Source organism: Pogoniulus pusillus, chromosome 11, assembly GCF_015220805.1.
Source record: "Pogoniulus pusillus isolate bPogPus1 chromosome 11, bPogPus1.pri, whole genome shotgun sequence".
NCBI classification, from domain to species: Eukaryota; Metazoa; Chordata; class Aves; order Piciformes; family Lybiidae; genus Pogoniulus; species Pogoniulus pusillus.
The window spans coordinates 26,666,100-26,687,497 of NC_087274.1; the positions used below are offsets into that span (position 1 = coordinate 26,666,100).

General features: G+C 44.8%; 1 protein-coding gene across 4 annotated transcripts in view; it reads right to left on the reverse strand.

Moving 5' to 3' along the window:
• The window catches only part of ZFYVE28 (zinc finger FYVE-type containing 28), a 127,333-nt gene that overhangs the window by 12,393 nt on the left and 93,542 nt on the right, over positions 1-21,398 (reverse strand). For 2 of the 4 annotated variants that reach the window (XM_064151574.1, XM_064151572.1), the window contains 3 exons: positions 4,438-4,592; positions 3,797-3,913; positions 3,557-3,661 (listed from right to left, as the gene is read on the reverse strand). In XM_064151574.1, coding sequence (XP_064007644.1) covers positions 3,557-3,661; positions 3,797-3,913; positions 4,438-4,592 — 377 coding nt within the window. Of the gene's footprint in view, positions 1-3,556; positions 3,662-3,796; positions 3,914-4,437; positions 4,596-21,398 lie in introns of all 4 variants that reach the window. The other 2 variants (XM_064151573.1, XM_064151571.1) reach the window with 1 other exon arrangement.

Genomic DNA, 21,398 nt, shown 5'->3' on the forward strand with positions numbered 1-21,398 from the left:
ACCACAAGGATCATCTAGTTCCAACCACCCTGCCATGGGCAGAGACACCTAACACTAGGATCAGGCTAAGGCCTCATCCAGGCTGGCCTTAAACACCTCCAGTGATGGGGCTACCACCACCTCCCTGGGCATCCCATTCCAGGCTCTCACCACCCTCATTGTGAAGAACTTCCTAACATCCAGCCTGAAACTGCCCATCCCTAGCTTTGCTCCATTCCCCCTAGTTCTATCACTACCTGACATCCGAAAAAGTCCCTCCCCAGCTCTCTTGTAGGCCCCTTTAAGATACTGAAAGGCCACAATAAGGTCAGCTCAGGGTATTCTCTCCAGACTCAACAGCCTCTTAGGGCAGGGACATAACTGATTCCCACTGCCTGGGTGCTGCAGGGGCCCTTCTAACTTCAAAAACTCCACCTCACTGTACTCCTATGCATCCATAATACCACCTCAGCACTCAGACTGCTGCCTTCTATTTCAATAAATAACATCTCAAGCCACAGGCTGCACTTCTCCGAAGATAAAACCTTCCCTGTGCCAATAGAAGCCGCAATAAAAAGTCGAGGAACCTTAAAAGCTGAATAACATGCCAGAGGAGTGAAGTGGCTTTGCCATGACAAAATGCACAGCCACTGAGAGAAGGTTATTCAGGCACCCTGCAGTTCAGAATAACTTGCTTTCAGGTTCTCTAAGTCAAATTCCCTGACACCATCAGGCATCGATTCAAAACAAAGGAAGATGAGCTGAGATGGTAGAGGATGAATAATCTCTTGCATTCTTTTCCAATACAGCCTATACGTGGCAAGGGTTTTGCCTGAAGATTTGTTCTTTCCTGCACCTTCTGTGACATTCTGAATTACAGCACAATAGAAAAATCAATTAAAATTACTATTGAATAGCTCTTTATCTGCTACCAAATCATCTTCCTCCAGAAGAGATAATATTTCTATAGTGCAGCACACATGAATTAGCCCTGCTGTTGTAAACAGATTAGAGTTGAGATCCTTTAGCCTGCAGCTTCAGAAGAAGGGTGAGCAAGAAAGCCATGGGTTTTACATAAGCACAATATAACTTAGAAATATGTAGCATTATTCTAAAACCCAATCTCTAAGAGGGTTCCCCCTCCCCCCTCCTTTGTGCTTTCTGATCTTAACTACAAATGACAGGAACCAACACCTCTTCTCTGTTGGTTACCCCTCCACCCCAACCCCTGCAACCAAGCAGAGAGAAATACATCACTTATCACTCAGTTCTCAGCCACCCTCAGCACTCAGAAGCTCTCCCGGAAGAAGAGCAGCTTACATGGACAGACAACAATAGATCAGAATTTCAAAGCAGAGGGAAATGACTGCACACTTGAGTTTCTGGGAAGCTCAGCTGCAGTTTCACAGATGATGGTTGTCTCTTTTCTCTCACTTGACCACAGAGATACCATCATGTGGATAATTGGGCTCTGGGTGTGCTGAAATCACCACTTAGCCTTGAAGATCAAAGTTGATTGCTTTCTTATTTGCTCCATCTCATACATCTACTTTGTCTGCTCTCACTCTTTGATTGCAAGTGCTCTGTTATCATTTAATCCAATTTTTAATACAGTGTTTACCACACCAGCCCATAACTGACTCCTAAGTGCTCCTGCAGCAAGGTAGATACAAAAACAGAGAAACAAAAGCTTCTGAGCTCTCCAGATACTTGGATCCTCTCCAGTACAGGTTGGAGGCTGCCCTGCTGCAAAGCTACTCTGTGCAGAAAGACCTTGGAGTCCTGGTGGACAGCAAGTTCTGCACGTACCCTTCAGGCCAATAGAGCCAATGTCATCTTGGGGTGCATAAGGAAAAGTGTGTCCAGCAAGTCCAGAGAGATTCTTCTCCCCCTCTACTCTGCCCTAGTGAGACCACACCTGGAATACTGTGTCCAGTTTTGGGCTCCCCAGCTCAGAAAAGACAGGGACCTGCTGGAAGGTCCAGTGGAGAGCCAGAAGAATGGCTGAGGGACTTGAGCAGCTCCCCTGTGAAGAGACTCAGAGCCCTGGGGCTGTTTAGCCTGGAGAAAACTGAGAAGGCATCTGATCAATGTATATAAATACCTCAAGGGTGGGTGTCAAGTGGCTGGGGCCAATCTCTTTTCACTGGTCAGCAGCAATCAGACAAGGATCAAAAGCTCCAAGCTGCAACATAGAGGGTTCTAGCTCAACATGGGGAGAAACTTCTTCACAGTGAGGGTGACAGAGCACTGGAACAGGTTGCTCAGAGGGGTTGTGGAGCCTCCTTCTCTGGAGACTTGCCAAACCCACCTGGATACATTCCTGTGTGAATTACCCTAATCCTGCCTTGGCAGGGGAGTTGGACTCAAGCTCTAGAGGTCCCTTCCAACCCCTATGGTTCTGTGATTCTGTGAAAACTGTGAAAACTTTCAGCCTTACACACATTTTTCCTCACTCTTACCATTCTTGAGTAACCTCAGCAGACTTGCCTAAAGCTTTTTCTTTGAAATAACATGGTAAAGAACACGAAAATAATGGCCACAATATTTTGATCATAGACATAAGTGAAGCAAACATGAAAGGTAGTTCTACCACGGGAAAAAGCTCCAAAAAGAGCAAGTGTTGCAAAAGAAGCTTTAGATTTTGTTGAGAAGGCCTTACTTAGGGGGTTGTATCTTGCACTGCCCTCTGAAACCTGTCAGGTGTAATGCCATGTGCTGTACCAGAGCCTTTACTATGCAGAACTTTCTCATACAAGGTGTGACAATTCATAGAGCACTCAAAAGCAGCATAAGCTTTAGGCCAAGGGATGGGATTCCCCCCTTCTAGTCCACACTCCTGAGAACCCACCTTGAACATTGTGCCCAGCTCAAGAGCTTTCAACTCAAGAAGAATATAAAGCCGTTAGAGCAAGTCCGGAGGAAGCCACAAAGACAAGAGGGCTGGAGTACTTCTGCTGTGAGGACAGGCTGAGAGAGTTGGGATTGTTCAGCCAACAGAAGAGAAAGCTCCAGAAGACCCCAGAGCAGCCTCCCAGGATTTGAAGGGAGCTACAGGACAGTGACTTTGTACAGAGGCATGAAGTGACAGGATGAGAGATTATGGCTTCCAACTAGAAGATAGTTTGAGATGAGACATGAGGAAGCAACTCTTCCCCATGAGGGTGGTGAGGCACTGGAACAGGTTGCCCAGAGAACCTGTGCAGGCTCCAAACCTAGCAGTGTTCAAAGGCAGACTGGATGGGGCCTTGAGCAAGCTGCTTTAGCAGGAGGTTTCCCTGCCCATGGCAGGGGGGTTGGAACTAGATGATCTTGAAGCTTCCTTACAACTCAAACCTTCTAGGATTGTATGCTAATGACACTTAATAAATCAGAGTTTCACGAGGCTGTTAGGAAAAAAAATATCTGCAAGAAATACACTTAGTTTATCATTTAAGTTTGTCTCTAAACCATACCATGACAAGATTTTACAGTAGTTTTCCAGAGCTAGACCTTAAAAGGGTTTTCTTTTCATTATAACATTGATTTTTTTATACAGCATTGTGGTATTTTCATTTCTCAGAAAAAAGGAAAGTACCTTCAAAGTCCCCATCTCTGGCTTTCGCTGCCAGCTCTGAGGATGAAATACTTTCTTGACACAAAGCACAGTCTTCCAATGCTGCATTCCTTAAACCCTGATTAACTGTAAAACAAACCAAAAAGTCACGTCAAAAACTTGACAAAGTGTTAAGGAAATTCCTGTCAAAGAGTTCATGGATCCCCATAGGGCTACCAGCAGTGATTCTCTACAGAAAAATAAATGTTTAGATGTCTTCACCTTTCTTTTGCTTCTCCTTGTCTTCGGTTTCAGGTTTGGTTGCCATAACTTCAAACAAGGTCTTTAAGATGCTTCTCAGATCACTAGCATAGTTTGTCTGCAGCTGGTCAGCAACACCTAGGAGTTTAAGAAAATTTGTAAATCATTACTAGACTAATTCACCACCCTTAAAACATTCACATGTGTCCATTGCTCCCATTAATGGCCTCATATTTATTTTTGAGGGGAGTCCTCACTCATGTTGGGTATAAAACCGGAACATTTAAACTGCTTTTCCAGAAGGGTAAAGTTAGATACTGGCCTTCATGCTACCTATAATTTGATCAATATCTTCCATGGCCTTTAGCAGGAAATATTGAGAGATTCCTTTTGCATCAATAGACAACAGCTGCATCAAATTCCTCCCCTTCAACACAGGGAACTGCCAAGCAAAAGGAATCACTTGGAAGTCAAACCTGTTGCATGCCCAAACTCTTCATCGACACAGATGTCTGCACTGCTAAGATGTCTGCACCACCAATTCTGTGAGTTCTCACCAAGTAAGAGATATTTCTAGACCAGTCTGCCACTTAGGCCCCAAAACACATCCTGAAACCAGAAGGAAGAGTTTTCACACGCAGAACAAAAGGCTGCTCTCCTACCTGAGATACAGACAAAGAGGCGGTGAATAAGATCATTACTGCCGTGAAATCTGGAGCGGATCTTTTCTCGTGTGGCAATTTTAGCAGCCTGCAGAGCCAGCTGGATTTCTTCCTGATCAATGTCATCAGATGAACAAGAACTTGTCATTAAACTGCTGCTGGAGAAGAGGAGAAAAAAGCAATGTGAAGTACCATAAATCTTCACTCAGTTGTTGAGGATGTTCAGCAAATCCTAAAGGATTTATGATGTGGGCAAGACTCTTAGCAAACTGGAACTAATTGCTGTAAGCTCTCGTTGAAGTTCATCAACATGCAACCAGCCACCATCACATTTGATTTTTCACTCTGTGACATAGCTGCAAAAAACTTCCAAGCAGAAAATCATCTGTCTGTACTTTATTGCATTTTGTTTAGCTAATACAAAGTGCTGTGCCATTTTTCATGTGAACTTCTTCTCAAATCTCAGTCCTGACACACAAACTCCGCCAAAAATCCGCAAGGAGGATATCAAAGTGAGAACTGACAAATTTGTTAATGTGAAAGTTAATTTGAAGGGGAAAAAAAAACAATTCCTGAATTATGTTACCCTAAAATAGCATGAATAGAATCTTAATTTAACCTTGCATTAAAAAGCAGAAGAGTGATAAAACATCGTTTCCCCAGCAGAGACTCAGATGAGTTCCTTGATGTATGTAAGTGTAGAAAGCACTGAAATGTTGAAGTGCTGCAAAAGCATGGCTCGTTAGCTCCAAAGAGAGTAAGATGTGTCACCAAATGTCTACTGCAGGTTTTCCATTTCCTTGTATAAGCCAGACACCCAGTGACCAGTCATTTCCACCCCCTCACACATGCAGTCCCAGTTTCTTTCTGGAGAAGCAGCTTTCAAGAACCTGAGACTACAAGGAAGCTTTGGTGGGAATCCAGTGTGCTAGTTTGAAGCTAGCTCAAATGTTTTGGTGAGAAGAACTAGATCACAGGCTGTGAAAGAGAAACAAGGGGGATGCCTACTTCACTCATAGGCTTGTGAAGAGGTATAAGAACAAGAATCCAAACATAGAAAAGGCACTTCTGCTTGGGAGCTCTGGGCTGCATTTCTCTCTCTAACCTCTCTGCCATCTCTCCGATTAATCCACTTTACTTCCTAACCCCTGGCTGAACCTCCATTCTTCCTTGGGACTGGGGTAAGGTTGAGAGAGGTGGGAGAAGGTGGAAGGGCAGTTGGGAGCCCCTCCAGGGGATTCAGGTTTCTGGGTGTTGTGTTTCTGTATTACCTCTTAACTTGTATATTTCTGTATATAACTGTAGCTACTGTAAATATCTGCTTGTATATTGTACTAGCTGTAAACACAAAGCTTCATTCAAACTTCCAGAGCCAGCTGAGTCTAGTCTGGGTGATTTCCAAAGTGTGGGGGGGTGGGGAACACCCAAACCATCACATCCAGCTTCTTCAAACAGCAAGGATTATCTAAACTATTTGCAAAGCAAAATGTAGTTTTTAATATAAAGGAAGCACTTCAGCAAAAAGCAGAGCTTTGCCAATAGAAAAAGCCTTAACTGGGAGTAGGGTGCAGGATGTTATTACACCAAAGCCCTAAGGATTCATTGTGTTGACTGAGACAGGCTTGTCTCACTCTACTGCATTCAGAGAGAACAACACTAAACTATTTCCCACACACACTGTAAAGAAGTTAATCTTTTCACTGATTAAAAAAAAAAAAAAACAACCAACTTTTAATCATACTTTTGATATCCACAACTCCAGCACTCTTTACTGCACAGCCAAATGTCATGTTGCAAAGTTACTGACTGCATAAGCAGCAGGGATAATGAAGTAGTTCCTAACACATTCTAAGTTCAACCTGCCTTTTTTAGGTGCTGAAACATTCACCACCTCGCAGATCTCACCCCTGTGGCAGTATGCATGGATAGCTCTTGCAGGGTAACACGCATAGGTAACATTTGTAATTGTCAAAGCAAAGTCCTAGTCGACACAGGTTTGAAATTCTACCTGTAGGCTACACAAATAATCCTCTAACTATAAAGATGAATTTGTTAGGCCATACAACCTTAAAAGCCCGACTCAAACAGCACTGAACATAACTAAGGACTGGACATAGGGACGAAAAAGCATTAGTGGCTTCCCATTTTTCCACAGACAGTGCAATGAGCAAGCTGGCAAGAGATTCTCTGTTATCTGTTGCTACTAATAAAAGCAAATAGAGTCATGGAATCATTTCTGTTGGAAAAGACCTTTGAGACCATTGAGTCCAACCATTCTCTACCTCTACCAAAGCTGGGGGCTAAACCACATTCCTCAGCACCACATCTCTGCCCCTCTGAAACACCACCAGGGATAGGGATTCAACCACCTCCCTGGGCAGCCTGTACCTGTCTGTGAGAACCCTTTCAGGGAAGAAGTTTCTTCTAATGCCCAATCTAAATCTCCCCTGGGGCAACCTGAAGCCATTTCCACGTTCTTGTTTAAAGATGTTAGCTGTGTGTTTACAGTTCCCTTAGCACCACGACAAGCAGGTTTATTAAAGACACTGAGTGAGAATTCTCTCTGCTCTCTGCTTTTCCATAGGGGATATCTCTCTATATTACCATGTAAAGCCTGTCAGTGTAGAAGTCTCTTGTGTTCAAGACAATGAAAAAGTCATGGCTTATGAAGGAATCAGCCAAAAGGCAGCAAAAGCCAAGCAGCAATCCCCGATTCTCAGTGGTATGTAGGTAGATGATTGCCTCTTCACACAAATCCCCACATACAAAGATGAAGAAGTTTGTCTGCCTGGCCAAACAAGGTCTGCTTTGTTTTCTTGTTTGATCTTACAGTGCTATACATATGTACACTCTGAACAGCTCTCCAAGACAAGCAGAGCCAGCTGCAGCATGTGTGCCACTGTATAGCCCCAGCCCAATGGTCTTTCTTGATGCTTCCAATACAACCCCCTTAGTGCAGAGCAAAGTGCCAGCTGCAGGATGACTCTTCCCTCCAAATCACAGTTGAAGAAATATTTCCAAGAAAGGTGTTAAGTGGGCAGAGAGCTGTGAAGAGTGCTTTTCAGGAACATAAACTACTAGTCCTTTCCCTCTCTGCAGAAAGGAAGAGAGAGGCTCCCTCCACAACTCTGACCAAGCTCCTCCCAAGCTCAGATCAAACTTTAATAAAACAAAAAAATAGCCTGAGTCCCCTCCAGCTGGAATGCACTTTTCCCTGCTCTCTAATTCTCTGGGGTTTGACTGACTCCCATGCCAGGCTAGGCTGGATGTTAGGAGGAAGTTTTTGCCAGAGAGAGTGATTTGCCGTTGGAATGGGCAGCCCAGGGAAGTGGTGGAGTCACTGTCCTGGGAAGTGTTCAAGCAAAGCCTGGATGAGGCACTTAGTGCCATGGTCTAGTTGACTAGACAGGACTGGGTGCTAGGTTGGACAGGTGATCTTGGAGATCTCTTCCAACCTGATTGATTCTATGATTTTGTGGTGTACACTTTAGTTGCATCCCACCAGACAGAATCCCAGCATAGTGGGGGCTGAAAGGGACCCTGGATATCATCTAGTCCAACCCCTCTGGCCTGAGCAGGTTCACCTAGAGCAGGGTGCATGAGACTGGAGCTCTTTTTGCCTTAGAAATCCCTAGCACAAAGCACACAGAGTTGCTCAGCACTATGGGGTGATGGAAGGTCAGCACGTATCCCATTTCTGACATACTTCCACATGCACAGTCACATGTAAAGGACAAGCTCCACATGAAGAAAGCAGGGTATTTTGTATTCAGGATTGCTTGTCCCATGAGAAAAAGAAAAGTGAACATTCCAGAGTAATTTACAACTGGATCAAAGAATCGCTGCAGAGTTAGAAACAATTACTCTGCCTTTATCAACAGGACCAAGTCAGATTTAGCCATAAATTGCTCTCAAAGAATGACTCATGACCATCTGTCCTGTACTTAAAAATATATCTTTAAGAACATAGTCAGAACATTAATATTGCAGAAGCATCAGAAACACTTTAAGAACAGAAGCATTCCAATTGTTTTGGACAAATTGCTTTTCTTGTCCCAGGGCATCCCAAACAGCAGTGATTGCACTGATGAAGTATAAAAGATTCTCTGGATGGTTTTTAAATGGCCATGCTAGAAAATAAACCTGAATTTTCATCTAGAGAGTTCAGCTCACCTTTCCTCCAAGTTATTCTTTCAAACAAGTTGCTTTCTTAGTTCTGTAAGGAATGACATTCCTGCTTTGGCTTATCCAGCATGCATAAATTGGCTCCAAATTCTCAGCTGATAGCAAATGTGTAGGAAGCATTTCATTAACGCCAGACTACAGTTGGATCTGGAATGTTTCACTGCTGCTCTCTGCAGAGCCAGCTATCACTGCAGAATACAAAGAGCCATACTAAGCAGCTAGAGACAAGTCCTTGTTTTCTCAACTGCTTGGTCAAAGGCAGCCCTTCATCACCCAAGGAACTGGGGTAAGAGGAGGCAAGACTAAAATAAGCATGGAATTACCCCTGTGAATTGTCTGACACGTGAACAATGTTTATCTTGTATTTATCTTTCATACTGCAAAAATCAACAGGTCTGAAGCTGAATATCAAGATATAAAACATAGGTGAAAGGTTGGTTTCAACAGTAAACCTGCTTTGATAAAGGAATAGAAACCCTTTGGCAGACAATCAATTAGCTTTTTACTTAACTTTGCGAGCATTTAGCTAGCAATTAAAACATTCCTCTCTTGCTACTCTGAAAGAGTAGCAAGGCTGAAACACTTCAAATACATTTCCAGAAGAGTTGCCTCCTGTCAAAGCCTGGTTGTGAAATTTAGTCAGGTATGTAGAAGTAATCAAAACTCAGTAATTTGCCCAGGGAGGTGGTTGAGGCCCCATCCCTGGAGGTGTTTAAGGCCAGGCTGGATGAGGCTCTGGCCAGCCGGATCTAAGGTAGGGTGTCTCTGCCCATGGCAAGGTGGTTGGAAGTGGATGATCCTTGTAGTCCCTTCCACTCTGGCTGATTCTGTGATCATCTTTCACCTATAGAACTACACTGCTTCAAGGATCCTTTGGAGTTTAGTGAGCCAGGGTAAATAGTAGTGTCCAGACATGATGGAGAAGAAGACTGTGGAACAAGAAGCTGAGGACTGGAACCTTCAGAAGCAACCAGGCCTTTTAAGTAATGACCTCTGATACTTCCAGCCTTGTGCTGTAGCTGTTGGGCACTGACACTCACCCAAACCAACCCAAACACCAAAGTCTAAAACTGCATAACCAAAGTCAATCGATTCAGGGTTGGTTCAAATTTAAATATTTCATATTTGCCCTCAAAAAACAGTCAATAGCAGCAGAAAGCTTTGACCACTCAGATGTTCCCTTCCAAGTTTGTCTAGAAGAGCTCAGCTCATTAAACCTGAAATCTGTCATGAACTGCATGCAGAATGTGTGAGATTCTTTGCAAGAATTCCTCATTCATCACAAGCAAACCCTCAGAGTACCTGAAGTGTGCATTAGATATACAGCAGTGGCAGATAAGAAGAATTTAAAAGCTCCCTGTGTGGAATTTAATGAATACAAAGAAATCAACTGAATTACCAGGGTTTCAAAGGAATTGCAAAAATCTTGGGGGTAAGTGGTTTGGTTTCTTTGTCTTTAGAAATCCTGAGCAAAAAGCAACAAGTGGTCACTACTCAAGAAGGAGAAAACCCAGCAGACCCAATACTACTACTGTGTCATCTACTACTATGGATGCAATTGTCACCAAATCTAAAGGAATCCCAAATCTCTCATCCTGTGTTGACAGCAGAGATGCTTCAGCCCTCTACTCATCTTCATGGCCTCCTCTGGACCTGCACTGTTCCGTATCCTTTTTGTGCTGAGAGCTCCAGAGCTGGACAGAAGACTCTAGGTAAGGTCTCAAACAGATGAGTACAGCAGCAGAATCATCTCCCTTGACTTGCTGGCTCTGTGTATAGCTATCTGCTCACTTCTATATATGTATCCTTTGAATACTTCAGTTCTTACAATACTGTTCAAAAAGCATTATCATGAACTCCCTGCCTTTCTGTTCTGTTCATACAGAGCCTTCTGGCCACACTGTACAACATCCATAACACTTTTGATCCAATTTACACTACTTGAGGTTTTCTTTCTGGTACTTGAAATAAAATGAAATACAACCAACAACCCCCCAAAAAAGTTGCAGGCAAATTTTTGTTCTTGCCTGCACACAATTTCTAGAACAACTGCAGTAAATGGTACGTCCATCCCATTGATTTTTCACAGAATCCACCAGGTTGGAAGAGACCTCCAAGCTCAGCCAGTCCAACCTAGCACCCAGCCCTGTCCAATCAACCAGACCATGGCACTAAGTGCCTCAGCCAGGCTTTGCTTGAACACCTCCAGGGACGGTGACTCCACCTCCCTGGGCAGCCCATTCCAATGCCAATCACTCTCTCTGCCAACAACTTCCTCCTAACATCCAGCCTAGACCTGCCCTGGCACAACTTGAGACTGTGTCCCCTTGTTCTGTTGATGGTTGCCTGGGAGAAGAGGCCAACCCCCACCTGGTTACAACCTCCCTTCAGGTAGCTGCAGACAGCAATGATGTCACCCCTGCGCCTTTTCTTCTGCAGGCTGCACACCCCCAGCTCCCTCAGCCTCTCCTCACAGGGCTGTGCTCTAGGCCTCTCACCAGCTTTGTCGCCCTCCTTTGGATACATTCCAGCATCTCAACATCTCTCTTGAATTGAGGGGCCCAGGACTGTGTGGGCTGTGACTGGAAATCACCCCACTGACCTGTCAACCTGCTGCTTCCAAGCTGTTACTCTTCCTTTTAGTACTCTTACTTTTATACTTCTTAAGGCAGTCAACTCTGGGTTCTCATTTTCAAAGAAGCAAAGAACTACTGGAAAGCCATGCAAAGGATCAGGCACCACAGCATGTGGAATGACAAGAGGAAAATGGCAGAGGTTTGGCTAAGAAAAACACAACTCCATGTCAGTAAAAAAAACAAGAAAAAAATCAGTTACTGCTTCCCATCCTGCTTTTGGCAATACCTCTGGCAATAAACAGCAGGTTAAAACCTTTCACTGTCTATAATGTGTTTAAGCTTTGATATGGCTGGGAAGAAAACTCCTCCCTGCAATAATTTGAAATAAAGGAGGTGGCTACACAAGCAATTTTAGAGCCAGTTTTTATTTGGGTAATTTAGCCAAGGTCTATTTTATGGAATGACCCCAAAAGCTATGTGAAAAGCAGGCTAAGGAAAACTTTAATTCATAACTTCATTTCTTGGCTTCCTAACCCTAGTATTTTATTAAGGAGGTTTTAAAAATGCAGTCCCTTGGTACTGCCTCTCTACCTTGAGAGAAAAGGAAACAGAAGGAAAAACCAACCCAGCCAACCAACTTTAAAAGTGTTCCCAAGGCTTTAGAACTTAGTCTTGAGAAACAAAAACATTTCAACTGCATGCAAATCCCTCTATCAGGAACAATCTAGACACACACCACCAAACAGACTTGACTGTAGTATTACCACACGTGTTAGCCACAGCGAGCTCCATCAGGACATGTGCTAGAAGCCCCATCTGCTGTCGACCTTTTGAATTCCTCAGCAGGGGGAACTAAACACTGCAAGATTTGCAGAAGCCCCTTCTCAGCTTCATTTGCTCCAGCAGAGGCAGGCAAGCAAGCTGAGGCTGGCTGATAAGAGTAAGGCATGTGGCTAATAGGATTAGCTATTAGTACCCTAAGTAGTATCTTCAGGAAAAAAAAGTAATTCCTGAAGGTTACTGAATCTGAAACCAACAGCAACAACTGCTTCACACCCTGGCAGCTCCTGTAGCTTCCCAATCCTCTGGGAGCACATCCTGAATCCTTCCTCGGATCTTCAAACCTCAACCTGCAGCATTCTTCTCATACTTCCCAAGCTGGGACTTGACAAAACAGAGTTGTTGAAGTGGCATCTCACTAAAGAGATCCACCACAGACAACTGCCTTATGCAAACTCATTGCTGCACTGACCTGGGTTTTCAGAAGAATGCAAAGCAGCTGTTCCACATGAGAATGAAAACACCCAACACTGCCAGCACAGGATTTATCAACTTGAGCTGTACTCTCACTCAAATTGCTTTTTTGGTCACAATAGACAGAACTTCTGTAAGAGTGCATGGGAACAAGTAACTTAAGAGCATTAGTTATTAACAGAGCTGCTTTCTAATCATCAAATGGAATGTCAGATACTTGCAGAGTGCTGGCTTTCTTAAATTTAAGCCAAAAAGAGACAGAATCCACAAGATACTGTAAAAATCAAGAAAAAAAAATAGAACTGGAAATAGAAGTAGTAAAAATATTGATTAGGTTCTAGTAGGACTTTCTCAGTTCTGCCACGAGTACTTTCCCCTAACATTTCTTTATAATCACATATTTAAAGCTCTCAAATATTCACCCAGACTGCAAAAAGGACAAAACAAGAGCACAAAACTATTTAAACTTCAAAAATAATTCTGAGCTGGAAAGACTAAGTCTAGAAGAGAAATAATACAGCACTTGTGAAGGAATGGTATGTAGAATAACAGCTCTGCCATTAGATACAGGAGCGCATCAGCCCCAGCTTTTTATCCCTCATCCAGACCTTCCCACAGCTCAGACAGAAGCTGGACACATTTCTAAGGGCAAAGAGCCATTTTGTAGAGCTCTTCAGCAACATTCTCTGCAGGACACAGGCAGCTCTTCTGTTTGGCATAGTAAAATGTGAATTAATTTAGCATCCAATTCCAGCAGATAGTCACAGACTCACAAAATGTGAAGTGTTGGAACGGACCTCAGAAGATCATTGAGTCCAACCCTCTTGCCAGAGCATGGTCACCTAGGACAGATCACACAGGAACACATCCAGGTGGGTTTTGAAAGTCTCTAGAGAAAGAGATGCCACAACCTCTGTGGGCAGCCTGCTCCAGGGCTCTGTCATCCTCCCCTTAAAGAAATGTCTCCTCACACTGAGGCAGAACTTCTAGTGTTCCAGCTTGTACCTGTTGTTCCTGTCACTGGGCACCATCAAAAAGAGCTTGGCACCTTCATCTTGACACCCACCCCTCAGATACTCATAGGCATTCATAGGATTCTCCCCTCAGCCTTCTCCTTTCCAGGCTAAAGCACCCCATGTCTCAGTCTTTCCTCACAGCAGAGGTGTCAAGTCCCACAATCATCCCTGTACGTCAGTTGGACTCCCTCCAGCAGATCTCTATCTCTCTTGTACTGGGGACCCAAAACTGGACACAGTATTCCAGGTGTGGTCTCAGTGCATAGAAGAGCAGGAGGAGAACTTTGTTAGACCTGCTGGACACAATTCTCTTGATGCACCCCAGATACTCTGCCAAGTTGCAACTGAAACAGGAGATGAAGAATCATAGAATGGTAGGAGTTAGAGGAGACCTCCACAGATCAAGTCCAAACCCCCTGCAGAGAAGCAGCCCTGCAACAGGTTTTCCAGCAAGAGGAACTCTTGAGGCACGAAAATTTATTAGCACAAGGTTTTTGTATTGCCTCCACCACTTCCCTCAAACATACTGAGCAACCAGCTGAAGCATTAGAGCATCCTAGGGTCTCAGAATCCCACAGGAATTTGGTATCCAACCGTGGGAGTCAAAGCTGAGAAAAGCTAATTAAAGCATTAGGTGGAGCTTTACAATTTTAATTAGAAAAGAAGGCTCTCTCTTCATTTTTTTCACCTTCAACGTAGCTGTAAATATGAGGAAATCCTCTCTTTTCCCTCCTCTGATATATTTGTGGCTTTCCAACATATTTTTGGTTTAGACATGCCCAAAAACTCTACTAAATTTGAGATTACTGTAGCGATTTCAGTCAATTACCTGCAATATCAAACCTCCCAAACATGCTCTTCTAAGGATTTTTCAGGGGAGGGGAGGAGAAAGATCTGTGAAATAAACATCTAATTCCTGAAAGACAACAATTTTTGCTCTATGAGCAGGAAAGGGAACATCAAGTGACATTCAAGAACGGATTTTTACACACCATGAAAAGGAACATGACAATAATTGCAAGCAAACTGCTGAAGATGAAAATGATGAGTGAGCTGTATAGAAACCAGACCACAAACTCACGCTCGTCACTTCTGGCAGTCTCCAGCCAGATGGAATACAGCCCCCAAAACACAAAGTTTGGGGTCTACACCCAACTTGCTGCAAGGCACATCTTGCTTCTGCCACTTGTTAGGCAGCTTAGAACACTGCCCTAGTTCACTTGATTTACACAGAGAGGGACATACTTTACCACAGAATGGGGAGGTTGGAAGAGACTTCTGGAGATCTAGTCCAACATCCCTGCTAACACAGGTTCTCCTTTATCAGGTTGCACAGAAATGTGTCCAGAAGAGTTCTGAAACTCTCCAGAGAAAGAGACTCCAGAGCCTGCTGGAGTCTGGGCAAGCCTGCTCCAGGGCACCAGCATCCTCACAGGAAAGAAGTTGCTCCTCAACTCCAAGTGAAGCCTCCTGTGTTCTAGTTTGTATCTCCTGCCCCTTGTCCTGTCACCAGCCACCACTGAAAAGAGTCCAGCCCTGTTCTCATGACCCTTTAGCTATCGATCAGATCCCCTCCGAGTCAGCTCTTCTCCAGGCTACACAGCCCCAGGTGTTTCAGCCTCTCTTCCTAAGAGTGATGCTCCCATCCCCTCAAGTATCCTCATGGCCCTCCATCAGACTCTCTCCAGTAGTTCCCCGTCTCTTGAACTGGGGAGTCCAGAACTGGACACAAATACTGCAGATGCAGGGCAGAGTAAAAGGGAAGGAGACTCTCCCTTGCGGGCCACACTCTTCTCAATGCACTCCTGGAGACCATTTGCCTTCTTGGCCACAAGGGCACATTGCTGCCTCATGGCCAACTTGTCCACCAGCACTCCCAGGTCCTTCTCTGCAGAGCTGCTTCCCAGCAGGTCACCCTTCCCCCATACTGGTGCAGGAGGTTGTTCCTCCTCAGGAACAGGACCCTAAGCTTGCCCTTCTTGAACTTCACAAGGTTCACCTCTGACCAACTCTCCAGCCTGGCCAGGTCTCACCAGATTTACTTCATCCGTATCAGGTATTTGGCTAAATAAATCATAAACTCAACCAGGTTGGAAGAGATCTCCAAGATCATCCCTTTCCTCCTGGCTGCTCTCCAGCCACTCAGTCCCCAGCCTGTAGCACTGTTTGGGGCTGTTGTGGCCAAAGTGTAGAACCTTGCACTTAGCCTTGTTAAATCTCATCCCATTGGCCTCTGCCCACCTATCCAGCCTGGCCAGGTCCCTCTGCAGGGCTCTCCTACCCTCCAACAGACCCACACCTGCTCCTAGCTTGGTGTCATCTGCAAACTTACTGATGCTGGACTCAATCCCCTCGTCCAGGTCATCAATAAAGATAATGAACAGGACTGATCCTTAGGGAACACCACTAGTGACAGCTGCCAACTGGATGTGGCACCATACACCACCACTCTCTGGGCCCAGCCTTGCAGCCAGTTCTTGACCCATATCAGAGTGAATCTGTCCAAGCCATGAGCTGCCAGCTTTGCCAGGAGCTTGTTGTGGCAGACAGTGCCAAAAGCTTTGCTGAAGTCCACACAGACTACATCCACAGCCTGCCCCACATTCACCAAGCAGATAACCTGATCATAAAAGGAGATCAGGTTGGTCAGGCAAGACCCACTCTTCCTAAACCTGTGCTGACTGGGCCTGATCCCTTGGCCAACCTCTAAGTGCTGTGTGATTGCACTCAAGATGACCTGTTCCATGACCTTGCCTGGCACTGAGGTCAGGCTTACAGCTCTGGAGTTTTCTGGTTCCTCTTTCCAGCCCTTTTGCCAACTCTCTCAGCAACCTAGGATGGATTTCATCTAGTCCTATGGACTTGTGGGGATCCAAGTGGTTCAGCAGGTCCCTTACTCTTTTCCTGTGGATTACAGGGGGACTACACTGGTCCCTGAGTCCATCTGTCAGTTCAGGAGTCCAGTTGTCCTGAACACAACCTGCCCTGCTATTGAAGATTAAAGCAAAGAAGGTGTTAAGCACCTTTGCCTTTTCCTCATCCTTTGCCACTATATTCCCCTCTCTATCTAATAAGGACTGGAGGTTGTCCTTGACCTTTCTCTTGCCATTAATATATTTATTGAAACTTTTTTTTATTCTCCTTAACAGCAGTGGCAGCCTAAGTTCTAAATGGATTTTTGCCTCTCTAATTTTTTTCCTACAAGACTTAGCAACACCATCATATGTGGCTAAAACAGAAAGTTTATCATTTCAATAGGGAGACTCCAATAAAGTTCAACTACCTGAATTTTCACCTTTCCCCTGTAAGGAGCTCTCACTACCATGTGGCTCAGGTTCTTCCTTGAGAAAATAAAAATCAGCATCAGTTCTTTGTTCCTGAAGACAGAGATATACAGATTAATATACCCCAAAACTCCTGCTGGAACATCTTAACAGGGAAGGCTACAGCTTGGAAAATGCTGCACCATTTGGAGATCTGATTTCTGTTTTGTCTTGTGGAGTGAAGAAGATGAGGGGCATGAGACAGATCCAGAAGGCAGCAAGGAGCTCAAGACATCTGCTTCAGTCACATGTGTCTCACTGACTAAAATCAGCAGCCAAAGCTGACAGTCCTCAACAGCACTGACTTTTGTGTTTTGCTGCTACTGCTCAGCTGGTTGCTGGGCCAAGGGATTTAGCAGCCACGCAAGAAGGTTCTGCACAGCAGCCTGTTAAGCACTCTGTTAATATGCACATGAATTGTCCTCACAAGGCTTGAGTGACAGAGCTCTACAAAGCAGCACAGCCTCGCACTGCCTCAGGCGTGCACAGCCAGCTTGTGGCTCAACTGCGTCAGGCAGGAGCAGCATCTCCAGAAGCCATTCTGCTTCCACAGAACAGGTGTTCCAGCCTTCATCATTTCTATGGCCCTCCTCTGGACTCTCTCCATCAGGTTCACATTCTTCTTGTGTTGAGGGCCCCAAAGCCAGAAGCAGTACTCCAGGTAAGGTGGTCTTAGAGCAGAGTGGCAGAATCACCTCTCTCGACCTGCTGCTGGCCATGCTGCTTTTGATGCAGCCTGGGATATGACTGATCATCTGGGCTGCAAATGCACAGTGCTAGCTCATGGCCACCTGTTCATCCACTGGTACCTTCTCCTCTGCAGGGCTGCTCTTCATCACATCATCCTTCAACCTCTCTTGATAATGGGGACTGTCCCAGTCCAGGTGCAGGACCTTGCATGTGGCCTTGCTGAACCTCAGGAGGTTCACATGGGCTCGTTTCTCCAGCTTGCCCACATCCCCTTGGCACATTGCAGGAATAGTGCAGCTGATAAATATGTTATATCCCTCAACTACCATCCAGCAAGCCAACAACTGTGAGCTCTGCCCATATGTATCCAAATGCAGATATTCTGACAGAAATAGCCAGACAAATATCCCAGATCACAGAATCCTAGAAAGGGTTCTGTTGGAAGGGACCTTCAAGATCACCTAGTTCTGACCTTTTGCCATGGGGATGGACACCCCTGCCTACACCAGCTTACTCAAGGTGCCATCCAACCTGGCTTTGAACCCTGCCAGGCTTGCAGCCTCCACAGCAGGATCTTGCTGTTTTGGCACACACTTGAGTCACAACAGATTGCAGAATCCTCCTTTCACGGACTGGAAGTACCAGAGCCTGAAATTTCACCCCTATTTTCTGTCAATGGCTAGAAACTGCAGAAAAAGGTACCTCAAAACACCAATACTCAAGCCACAAAGAAACACCTTTTAGAAAAGTACCTGCTGACCAGAGAAGAAACCTATTGATCACTACAGTTAGTTTTTAAACTATTGGTTTTATTTAAAGCTGCTGTTTATTGGCTCATCATAACCTTAGCCTGAAGAAGGTAGCTTTATCTAGGCAGGCAAACACTTCAATAGAGATATGCCACTGCTTCTTCCTCCCTTGTGCTGTCTCACATCAGAACCTTCAGCAAGGCCTGAAAACTACCTGTATCTGCCTTGTTCCCCCGTTGTCTCACTGTGCTGTGAGGGTAATGATACACTGCAACAGGTTGCCCAGGGAGTGGAGAAGGTCCAACCTCTGGAAACATTCAAGGTTAGGCTTGAATGGGGCTCTGGAGCAACTTGATCTGGTTAATTATGTCCCTGCTCACTGCAGTGGGGTTGGGGACTAGGTAACCTTTAAAAGATCTCTTTCAACTCAAACCATTCTATGATGATTCTACTTTTCCTCATAACCCCCAAACCAATACTTTCCTTGCAATTTTCTAGCTTCAATCTTGAACAGAACTGAAGTTCACTCTTGGCTTTAAGCACGTCACCTCATTCTGTATCACAGGAACAACCTTTACTTAGGTTCCCACTCAAATTCATGGCTCTCTTAGGAACTGGCCCGATAATTGTAATGCCTGTTGAAAGCTGACAGACAAATTTTCTGCAGCTTATTTTTATAAATGACTGGTTTCCCTGCTTCCAAAGCTGAAAGAGATAAAATCCCAACAATGTATTTTAGTAGCTGCCTATTTAAAAGCCAGTAAGTTAGGGTTACATTGAAAACTGTTCCGTAAGTAGCATCCATGAAAAGAAACCATTAAAATGAGGAAAAAATAGAACCATAGAATGGTTTAGGTGGGAAAGGACCTCAAATATCATCTAGTTCCAACTCCCCTGCCATAGGCAGGGACACCTCCCACTAGAACAGATTGCTCAAGGCCTCATCCAAACTGACCTTGGACACTTCCAGGGAAGGAGCAGCCACAATCTCCCTGAGCAACCTGTGCCAGTGTTTCACCACCCTCACTGTAAAGAGCTTCTTCCTATCATCTGGTTTGAATATCCCCTCTGTCAGTTTAAATACGTTACCCCTCATCCTGTCCTTATAAGACCTTGTAAATAGTCCCTCCCCAGCCTTCCTGTGGGCCACCTTCAAATACTAGAAGGCCACTATAAAGGTGTCCTTGAAGCCTTCTCCTCTCCAAGCTAAAAAGCCCCAACTCTTGTAGCCTGTCCTCATAGCAGACCTGCTGCAGACCTCTGAGCATCTTTGTGGCCCTCCTCTGGACCTGCTCCAACAGTTCCATGTCACTCTTGTACTGGGGGCTCCAGAACTGCACAGAGTACTCCAGGCGTGGGCCGCGGAGAGCAGAGTAAAGGAGGAGAATCTCCTCCCTCGCCCTGCTGGCCACACTGCTCTTGATGCAGCCCAGCACACAGCTCCTGTTGAATTTCTCCTCAGTCCAGCCCCCAGGGCCTTTTCCTCAGGGCTGCTCTCAGCCATTCGCCACCCAGCCTGGATCTGTGCTTGGGATTGTGCTGACCCAGGTGCAGGACCATACGCTGGATGAGTGTGTTTCCTGGAGCTAAGAGAAAGGCCAACTGCTACTTCCCTCCAGGTATAAACCCCTCTTTTTCCCTTGAGACAGTAGGATTATCTCACAGCCACATTGATTTAAGAAACAAGTTCAGCATACTCTTGAGAGTCTGCATAAAACCACAGCTTCACTGAAACCTTCTGAAATACACAGAACATTGAGTGGGTTGGAAGGGACCTACGAAGGTCATCTACTTCAACTCCCCTGTACTCAGCAGGGCCATCTGCAACCAGAGCAGGCTGGTCAGAGCCCAGGCAAGCTTTACCTTGAATGTCTCCAGGGATGGGGCCTCTACCACCTCCCTAGGCAACCTGTTCCAATGTTCTGCCACCCTCAGAAAAAAACTTTCTTCTTTATGTTTGCTGAGAAAATTTACTGCTGATATGGGCACCTCAAGTCTGGGCACTTAATGAACATTTTGTACAATCTCCTCTTCTCAACTAGGCTAAACAGTTAAGTTCTTAACCTTCCAGACTAGAAGGAGGAATCTGCTACACAGATTTGGTACCAATGAAGTAATCAACCTTTCCTTAAAAAAAACAAAACCCACACATTTGAAAAACTCTGAACCCTTGGGGTTTTTTTTTCTCTCTCTCCTATTTTTTGTCTAGAAACCTCAAGCAGGGTTTTAAAATGTTCCTCAGATGACTGTGTGAGCAGTCAGTAATCAAAGCATGCAATCATGGCTCTCATTTAAGACTGAAGATCTCTGACCCAGATGCATTTCAACAAATTACACTCTTAACCAAGACTTCCACTTTTCTCTTTTCAACCTAAGGCAACAAAGCTCCTAATTCAGGTATACCAGTTTGGTGCCTAAAATTACATGGGATGAATACAGCTCAAAAAATTACCCAGCACTGCTTGATGATGGAAAGAGGCTTAAGGCAGCAAATCACAAGCTGATTTGAGGTCCTTAGGTCTCAAAAACAGTTTCTACAGTCCCAATACCTTTTTTTTCTCCCAATCAAAACCAAAATAGCAAACAACGACCCATGGGCACTTGTCAAGCTAAAACCTGAAGAAATGTTGAATGAACAAATGAAAGGGAGATCCTGGACAAAGAAAATTTGGTTGTTGTATGCATTCAAGGGAGATCCTGGGCATAGGAAACTGGCTGTTGTATGCATTAAAGGGAGATCCTGGGCATAGGAAACTGGCTGTTGTATGCATTAAAGGGAGATCCTGGGCATAGAAAACTGGCTGTTGTATGCATCAAAGGGAGATCCTGGGCATAGGAAACTGGCTGTTGTATGCATCAAAGGGAGATCCTGGGCATAGAAAACTGGCTGTTGTATGCATTCAAGGGAGATCCTGGGCATAGGAAACTGGCTGTTGTATGCATCAAAGGGAGATCCTGGGCATAGGAAACTGGCTGTTGTATGCATCAAAGGGAGACCATGGGCATAGAAATATGGTTGTTGTATGCATTAAAGGGAAATCCTGGGCATAGGAGACTGGCTGTTGTATGCATTAAAGGGAGATCATGGGCATAGAAATATGGCTGTTGTATGCATTAAAGGGAGATCACAGACATACAAAATTGACTGCTGTATGCATTAAAGCTTCT